This window comes from Harpegnathos saltator, unplaced genomic scaffold (assembly GCF_003227715.2).
Source record: "Harpegnathos saltator strain DR-91 unplaced genomic scaffold, Hsal_v8.6 scaffold278, whole genome shotgun sequence".
Taxonomy (NCBI): domain Eukaryota; kingdom Metazoa; phylum Arthropoda; class Insecta; order Hymenoptera; family Formicidae; genus Harpegnathos; species Harpegnathos saltator.
The window spans coordinates 152,259-160,980 of NW_020230070.1; the positions used below are offsets into that span (position 1 = coordinate 152,259).

An 8,722-nucleotide genomic window follows, 5' to 3' on the forward strand; every position below is an offset into this window, starting at 1 on the left:
GCGAAGAATACTGTGCTCGAACATGTGCGAAGCGTTATGAAGAGACACGGTAGCGTAAAAGTGAACAACGGTGTGTTCAACGGTGAATTTGTGGCGGGTGATAAACGCGCGAACAAGAGCATCAATACGAAGAACTTTGAACTTTTGCCCACATCCATTCTGGACAATTGATTCGCGATGCGTGTTATTGAGTCCAACTTAGCATCCTTGGAAGAATTCCAGGAACGTGATAGCGGGTGGCTACTCTTACGCATATTTGATCTGACCGTTAACGTTAATAAGTACAAACCGATGTGTGTGAGATGTCACATCGAGTTACTGCGCGAAATAAAAATGAAGCGGGCTGTGATCAACGTGCAATCTATGGACAATGCATATTTCGCGTGGACGGTGCAGCGTTATGTCCAGCTGACAAACACGCAGGTCGTCAATCTTTGTACCCGCATTATACATCGGTGTTGAATATGCAGGACATTGAATTTCCAATGCACATAAGTCAAATTAAAAAGTTTGAACGGTTGAACGATATCTCGTTCAACATTTATAGTGTGGAGAAGAGATATGACGACGTGACAAAGAAAGAAGGAAACGTCGTGCCCATACGTCTCACGGAACAGAAAATGGAGAAGCACGTCAATCAGCTGCATATCCCAGATCCGTGAGATGACAACGCCGGACATTTCGCGTGAATCAAGAATTTGTTCCAACTCATCAGTTCACAGCTGAGCAAAAAGGAACACAAAAAACATATTTGCGACGGGTAAGTATACACTAAGAATGCAATGTATAATGAATAATGTGACATATACCAATAACAAATAATGTTTTTCCAGATGTTTGCATTACTTTAGCTCGAGCGAGAAGCTGGGTAGCCATACTGTCGACTATCAAAAAATGAATGACTGCGTAATCATCCTGCCAAACGATGACAACAAATGGCTCAGCTTCACTAACTACTGCAGGAAAGAGCGGGTCCCGTTTGTAGTTTACGCCGACTTGGAATGCATACTGGAGAAGACACCGAGGGAAGAACAAACGAGTTCGTATGCGTATCAACGTTATAGCGTATTTAGTATAGCGTATTACGTGCGATGTTCCTACGACGAGTCGTTATCTGCGTATTGATGTCGTCGCGATTCGGATTGCATCTCGTGGTTCGTCAAGGAACTCGAAGAACTAACACACCGCGTAAAGGGTATTTTGTCCGCAAATATCTCCATGGAAACTGTCGAAAGAACAGTGGGAGACATTTCGGAACGCTACGCTGTGTCATGTATGTGAGAAATCATTCGCAAAGGACGATACACGCGTGCCCGATCATTGCCACTTGACTGGACGGTACAGAGGTCCCGCGCATTCCAATTGCATTTTAAATTACCAAGCCAGTTATTGCATTCCTGTGGTCTTTCACAACTTATTCGATATAGCAACTATTTCGGTTATAGCAACCGCATTCTAAGGTTCAATCATTGTACTACCGATAACCAAGAGAAATATATTTCGTTTACAAAGACTGTAGGAAACATGACGGATAGTAGAAATAAATGGATAAATTGTATGCAATTGCGGTTCATCGATTCGTACAAATTTGTAAGTACTAGTCTCAATTGACGTCTTTTCTCGACAAAGACAAATTAAAAATTATTCAGGTCGAATTTTCAAATTTATCCGACATGGATTTTGATTTATTGACGCGAAAGGGTGTCTTTCCGTACGAATACCTTGATTGCGGGGACAAGCTGCAGGATCAGTATTTACCACTGCGCGAGCCATTTTACAGTTCGTTGACGAGTGACACGGTATCCGAGAGCGATTATGCGCACGCCGTGAACATCTGGCAGCGGTTTTCTATTCAAACCTTGGGTGAATATAGCGACTTGTATCTGAAGACCGATGTCTTGTTACTGGCCGATATTTTTGAAAATTTCCGCAATAGTTGTATCAAAAGTTACGGGTTAGATCCCGCGTATTATTTCACTTTGCCTGGTTTTACGTGGGATGCTGTGTTGAAGCATACGGGCGTTAATTTCGAATTGCTCACTGATATTGACATGGTCATGTTCATCGAGCGCGGTATTCGCGATGGTCTCAGTCAATGTTCCAGTAGATACGCAAAGGTCAATAATAAATACATGCAGTCTTACGATCCATTACAGCCATCATCATACTTAATGTACTTCGATGTAAATAACTTCTGCTAACGATTGTAATAACGATTGGGTAATGTGTCAACTGTTGCCATACACCGAATTTCGATGGGTTGATGATGTATCGAATTTCAACATATCATTAATCGCGCTAGATTCACCCATAGGTTACATTCTGGAGATCGACTTGGAGTATCCGCAACATCTGCACGATGCGCACACTGACCTACCGTATTGTCCGACGTGTGGCAAACCTCCGAACAAAAGGCAGGACAAGTTTTTCGCAACCTTATGCGATAAGCAGCGTTATGTGATTCATTATCGCAACCTGCAGCAGTGTACGCGTCACGGTCTTCGGTCACGGTGTATTGGAAAAATACACCGCATACTCAAATTTGTTCAATCTCCATGGCTCCGCGATTATATCGAACTTAACACGCAGTTTAGAACAGGCGCGACAAACGATTTCGAGAAAAATTTGTACAAATTGATGAACAACGCGGTATTCGGCAAAACCATGGAAAACGTTCGCAATCACATAGACGTAAAACTGTTGACAAAATGGGACGGACGATACGATGCTTTTTTTTTCTGTTAACGCATAGGAAACCCATCATGGGTACCCACCGACCCCTGGGAGGGGCGGAGGGTTATGTGAGACTCCTACTCACTAAAACCTCTGCGGGATGTCTACCAGCCGGATCGAGATGGTGGGAATCAGCGGAACTGCGCCAGCATTCCCTCCCCGACGCCCCGGCCCCAGGGCTCCTTTGTTGAGCCCCACGCCCACGTGCCGCGCCCCCTTTTCCGTGAGGACAAGGTTAGGGCGCGGTGCCCCGATCGGCTATGCCGATCGAGTTGGCCTTACGTATTTATTTACGGGAGAGGGGGGACATGCCTACCCTCCCTCCCCGCCTCCTCCCGTTCGGAGTATCCTACTCCGGGGGTGCGGGGGAGCGTGGCCCTTTCCCAGAGGGCCTCGCCCCCCCTTTCCTTCCTTTACCGACGCGCGAGGGAGCGCAGGCGGGGGTTCTCACCCCCCTCCCGGCATTTCTCTCCCGCGCGTCCGAAGTCGGCCCCGAGGGGGCGGTTTCCGGCGGACCGGTCGCCGTTCCCTCTCGGCCGGCGCCACCTCGAGGCCGCTACCATCTCCCGCCGCTGAGCCCGCGATGAGCGCCGCCTTCTATCCCGCCGCACCCTGCGGTCGGGGTTGGGCCGACGCTCCCACTTGGCGGCCTCTTTCTGGGACATGACATCCCTGCAGAAGGAGGCCGCCGCCCCCCATGCCTCCCCGCTCCCGCACATGGCGCGGACCATGCGCGGGAGCGAGAGATCTTCCACACGGCACCCGACCGCCCGGGCCAGGAATCGACGCTCTTGGCTCCACGCCTTGCATTCTGCGAGGGTGTGCCGTGCCGAGTCATCCGGCTTCGGGCAGTAGTGGCACTCGGTGGTGAGTTCTTTCCTTATTCGGTGCAGGTACCCTCCGAAGCATCCATGCCCCGTTAGTACCTGCACCAAGTGGAAAGATTGTCCGCGGCCCCTCCTGCCCACTATTTCCGGTAGGCAGGGGCGGCCAGCCTCGGCTGTCTGGCGACCGAATCCTCGCGGATCGGCCAATTCGGCCGACCACTTGTTGAGGATCCGGTTACCGGCCTGGGTCTTCAGGGCCCTCAGGTCCTTAGCCGATAGCCCTCCTCCCTTTCGCGGAGCTCCCTGATGCGCCAGTAGAGGAGATACCTCTCTTCGGCGAGGAGCTCCACTGGGGGGAACCGACCAGGGCGGCCGCCGCCGTGTACGAGACTGTCGCGTACCCTCGGATCGCTCTCACCAGCACCGGCTGCGTGGCCTGTCGCAGCAGGTCCCTGTAGCGACGGGTGGCTAGGAGTCGGGGCACCCCGTACAGAGCGACCGAGAGCACAACGCCCACGTACAGGTGGCGTGCCTGCCATCCAGGACCCCCCTGGGCCCGCATCAGGCCGGCCAAGGCCGTGCCTACCTTGCGGACCCGGGGGGCCAGGCACCTGAAATGTGGCCCGAATTCCCATCGGCTGTCCAGCGTTAAGCCCAGATATTTCATCGTGGACTTGACACGGACTCGGACCCACCAGGACCCGGGCCCTTCGCGGCCTCCCCTGACCCCGTCCATGAAATAACATGGCCTGGGTCTTCTGGGGGGCCACTTTGAGCCCGAGGTCACTGATGGTTCCCACCACCGAGTGTAGAGCTGCCTCCACTCGGAGGCGAGCCTCCCCCCAATCCTCCCTCTCGGCCAACACCAACGTGTCGTCTGCGTAGCAGACCACGTGGCAGCCTTGGAGGAGGGGAGATCGCAGCACCCGGTCGAACGCGATGTTCCACAGCAGAGGGCCCAGGACGGACCTCTGTGGAACACCGCGCTCCATTTGTCACCGGCCTTGGACCCCGCCTTTCCCCGAGTAGGCGAGGTCCCTGTCCCTGAAGTACGCCGCCAGGATGCGCCGGAGATAGACGGGGACGCCATGGTATTCCAGGGCCCGTCCTATCTCCGGCCAGGGCAGGGTGTTAAATGCGTTTGTGATATCTAGCGATACCGCGAGTAACCGCCCTCCTCCTCCACGGCGGTACGGGTCAGGTCCTGGACGTGCTGGAGTGCGTCCAGCGTAGATCGGCCTGATTGCCATACTGATTGCCGTACTGATTGCCGCGGAGGTCTGGCCCCTCCAGAGACAGATGCTGGACGAGGCGGTCTGCGATGATGCGTTCCAGCATCTTACCCCCCTCGTCCAGCAGGCATATCGGCCAGTAGGCCGACGGCCCACCGGGCACCTTACTCTCCTTCGGGAGGAGGACCAACTTGGCCCTCCTCCACTCCTGGGGGAAGACTCCCTCCCTTAGGCACCCTTCCATTGCCTCCCGCGTGGCCGCGGATATGCTTCCATCGCCGAGGGCGAGAGCTCAGGCGCGACCAGGAATTCCGTCGGGGCCGGGGACTTTGCCCTTGAACTCCTCTGGCGAGATCCCCAGATCCTCGTTCCAGTCCCCGTCCTGAATCAGAGGAAACGGGGATCCTGGGGGGGCCCCCTTAGCCGTGTCGAGGAGCCCCTGAGGTCCTGGGAATCCATGGACTCCGTCGAGGGCGCCCACGGACGTATCTTTCCGACAGTCCGTTTGTACGGGCGCCCCCACGGGTCCTCGTCCAGGGAGTTCACCAGGCGCTCCCAGGCTCCCTTCTTTGCCTTGGCGATAGCGGCCTTGAGGGCTTCCCTCGCTCGGAAGTAGCCCTCTTTCGTCCCCGCCGTCGCGCCGGGCCCGGATGTACATCCGTCTGGCATGGACGCAGGAGTCGCTGATCTCCGCAAGCTCCCGCGTCCACCAGTACGCAGCCCGGCGCCGGCGGGGGTGGGACCGGGGCGTCGCAGGCCGACGCCACGATGCCCACCACCTCCTTAGTCCCCTCAAGAGGGGGCGAAGGGTCCTGTGTACCTGGCCTCTGATCGAGGTGCCAGGTCGCCGCGAGGAGCCGCCTGAAACCTATCCGCGTCAAGTCGACCGAGGGCCCATCTTTTGGAGAGGGGAAAGTCCCCTTCCCCCGGGCGGCGGTCCAGCCTCCGGTGTGGGGTGAGGAGTCGGAGAGCCCACTTCACGTATCGGTGGTCCGACAGCGACTCTTTCTCCTCCTCCTCCACCCACTCCCGGAATTCCCGTGCTGCCGAGGGAGAGGCCCACGTCAGGTCTATGACCGACTCGCCTTCTTCCCTCGGCCGCACATAGGTGCTGGTGGACCCCGTGTTCATTAACACGAGGCCCAATCGGCCACGGTCTTGCTCCAAGGGTCCCATTGCCAGGGACTGCAGCCCCATTCATCCGAGTGGGCGTTAAAGTCCCCGGCGACGACTACAGGTCGGGGGTGGCACTGCCGTACCACGTCCCCGACCCTGTCCAGGACCCTCACAATACGGGCAAGCTCGCCTAGGCCTTCTCTATGTCTGTGGTGTGGGAGATATACCCTCACCACAGTGATGGGTCCACAGTCGACAGCCACATACGAACGCTCCCTCTTCCTGACTTTGCAGGGGGGCGCCCGTTGTGGGATTAGCCACCACGGCCACTAAGCTGCACTTGCTGCCCAGCCAGTTTGGATTACCGGCCGGGATTAAGTGCGGCTCTGTGACCAATCCTAGGCCGACACTCATCTCCGCAAGATTGTGGATCCACAGATCTTGGGCATGGGTGCCTCTGCCTAGGTTGGCTTGGGATACTCGAAGGAGCGTTAAAGCTAGGCCTTCACGCCTCCTCCGGACGTTTCTCCTTCGTTTCCCCTGGGGAGACTCCGGGCGGCGACAGCGCCGTCCCTGTCTCCTCTGGGGGAACTTTGGCCATGGTGGTGGCTTCCATCGGGTGCCTCCATGGTGGCAGCCTGCTCTAATGCCTCCTTGGGTGCATCCTCGGAGGTTCCTATCTCGGGGGCCCCTACCTCTGCCACTTCCTCCTCTCGGAAGTATGAGGGGGGAAGTCTACAGGGGGAGCCGGGGATGGCGCGTCCTCCGGGTCCCTTGCTACAGTCGTTGGGGGTAGGGTCTTGAGGACCTCCACCCTCCTCACCTTGTCCTTCTTGTCCGAGCCTGGCTCCTTGTCCTCCTTCCTCTTCGGCCTCACCTCCGGTGTCGCCGCAGGGGGGCCGCCTCCAGGGTCCCCCTCTTCCTCTTCTCTCTCTGCAGCAATGACTCCTCTTCCATGGGGGTGGTGGGGTCCAGGGTGCGATCGTTCGTCGCCTCCACCACCATCCTGTCCTCGTCCCTCGTCCCTCGGGAGAGGAGACCGGTTTAACCTCCTCCCTTACCTCGGCTCCGGCTGTCCGTGGAGAGGCCCTCTGGTCCCTCCTGTCGTCCTTCGCCGGAGCGGGGGGAGCGTTCGCCGTCTCCCCTTCAGGACTAGGCCCGGGCTGCCTCTTTTTTATATTGGCCTTCCTCCTCCTCTTCTGCCTGCCCGTCAGAGGCTTACACGCGGGTCCACTGGTCTTATGGCCGGCTGGCTTACCCGCTTCGGCGCATACAGGACAGTGTGCCGCAGCTGCCCTACATTGTTTGGCGCGGTGGCCGGGGGTACCGCAGCGATAGCAATTACCGCGGTCGACGACGCTCTTGCACCGCTCGCGCACGTGCCCCTGCTCCATACAACGGAAGCAAAGAGCCGCGCGAGCGGGCAGCGCCGTCACCCCGGCTCGGGTCTAGCCCACCTGGACCTGCCCTGCAGCGGCAACCTTCGAGGCTGCCGCCAACGGGCACCGCACCACAGCCGTGGCCGTACCTCGCTGGGTGAGCTGTAGTTCACCCCTGGAGACATCCTGGGTGAGCAGCCCCGAGCGAGGGCCACAGCGGCCATCACGTCCTCGGTCCCGTCGCGTCCAGAACGGTGAGCTGCAACGCCGGGGTCTTCACCGGCCTTTGGACGCGATAGCCTTTCTCCGCCGCCAACTTGACGAGCTCCTCGGCAAGCCGGTCGGCGGAGGGTCCAGTGTTGAGGCCAGGTACCTCTATTAGCAGGGCTCCGGTACGAGCCGTGCGGATCTTAAGTACACCCGGAATCAAGAGGCACGGTAGTGCCTATTATTACGCGAAACTGCGAGTTGAAACGAGGTAAGATATTCATATCTCAGGAATAGCTGAACCGATCGACGTTTTTTAGTCCCAATCGATTCAGCCTTAAAAAATAGGAAGAAAAGTGTTCTTGTGCTTTTTGTGTACGTTGTCTCTAAGTGAAGATATTTTAAGATTAAAGTCTGAATCACAGAAATTACGATTCAGTAAGAAAGTAAGAAAGAAACGCTAGACCGCCGAGGAGAGGGGATTTATGCTTCTCGTTTTTCCGATACCAGAGGCGTTACGAGCGCGCTGAAGATGCAAAGAGCAGCAAGTGCGAGTGAGCAAACGATAGAGAATAAGAGAGAGAACATAGACCGCCGAGGAGAGGGGATTTGTACTTCTCGTTTTTCCGACACCAGAGGCGTTACGAGCGCGCTGAAGAAATAAAGAGCAGCGAGTGCGAGTGAGCAAGCGATAGGGAATAAGAGAGAGAAGAATATTGGTAGAACAGGAGATGAAATAAAAATAAAATATTGCTAGTTTATTTATTTTATATATATTATATTATACAGCACGTGAATTCGAGTCGAACACGAGCAACGTGATCGCAACGTTGGTAGTTTACGTCGAGCAATGAGCGACAGCGAAGGTTTGACAATCGCGCATTTCGGTTTTGAAGCTTCCTAACCTCAAAGATATCACAATGCTGCGCTCACATTTTCGACTGAAAGTTGACTTGTCTAAGTTTTTTCACGATGTGCGTCGGATCTGCTAAATTTTTATTGATTGGTCACTAAAATATTTGGCATAAGAGAACCATTTCATTTATTGTTGAACGATGCCGAATATCTGCTACCGATGGAGGATATTCGCATTCTCATCGAAAACGAGACGATCAAGTAAGTATAATTCTTTTAATATAAAGTTTTAAACTTAACTTTTGATATATTTTTAGTTCAAATAGGTTTTATGCGTTTACTCATTAATATTATTTGTATGTAATTAACTTAT

At 54.9% G+C, this 8,722-nt stretch overlaps 2 protein-coding genes across 2 annotated transcripts; both read right to left on the reverse strand.

The window, feature by feature from the left end:
• Positions 1 to 2,315: 2,315 nt before the first annotated feature.
• LOC105190473 (uncharacterized) lies at positions 2,316 to 4,552 on the reverse strand. Its single transcript, XM_011153239.2, has 4 exons — positions 4,305 to 4,552; positions 3,979 to 4,171; positions 3,345 to 3,863; positions 2,316 to 2,435 (listed from the first exon to the last, which is right to left on the reverse strand). The coding sequence occupies exons 1-4, from the start codon at positions 4,550 to 4,552 to the stop codon at positions 2,316 to 2,318; spliced, it is 1,080 nt and encodes a 359-aa protein (XP_011151541.2).
• A 1,370-nt stretch (positions 4,553 to 5,922) lies between these two features.
• LOC112588729 (uncharacterized) lies at positions 5,923 to 6,913 on the reverse strand. Its single transcript, XM_025299447.1, has 4 exons — positions 6,786 to 6,913; positions 6,501 to 6,685; positions 6,180 to 6,378; positions 5,923 to 6,115 (listed from the first exon to the last, which is right to left on the reverse strand). The coding sequence occupies exons 1-4, from the start codon at positions 6,911 to 6,913 to the stop codon at positions 5,923 to 5,925; spliced, it is 705 nt and encodes a 234-aa protein (XP_025155232.1).
• Positions 6,914 to 8,722: the final 1,809 nt, after the last annotated feature.

Excerpts from the sequence above, each read along its gene's own strand:
- LOC105190473 (XM_011153239.2), bottom strand. The coding sequence starts at position 4,552 with ATGGAGCGCGGTGTTCCACAGAGGTCCGTCCTGGGCCCTCTGCTGTGG. Across the intron at positions 4,172-4,304 it reads CCCCAGAAGACCCAGGCCAT|GTGCCTGGCCCCCCGGGTCC; the intron begins GTTATTTCATGG and ends GCCACATTTCAG. Across the intron at positions 3,864-3,978 it reads AGGCCACGCAGCCGGTGCTG|GGAGCTCCGCGAAAGGGAGG; the intron begins GTGAGAGCGATC and ends CTGGCGCATCAG.
- LOC112588729 (XM_025299447.1), bottom strand. The coding sequence starts at position 6,913 with ATGGTGGTGGAGGCGACGAACGATCGCACCCTGGACCCCACCACCCCC. Across the intron at positions 6,686-6,785 it reads CCCCTGCGGCGACACCGGAG|CAAGGGACCCGGAGGACGCG; the intron begins GTGAGGCCGAAG and ends CAACGACTGTAG. Across the intron at positions 6,116-6,179 it reads CAAAGTCAGGAAGAGGGAGC|ACATAGAGAAGGCCTAGGCG; the intron begins GTTCGTATGTGG and ends CCCACACCACAG.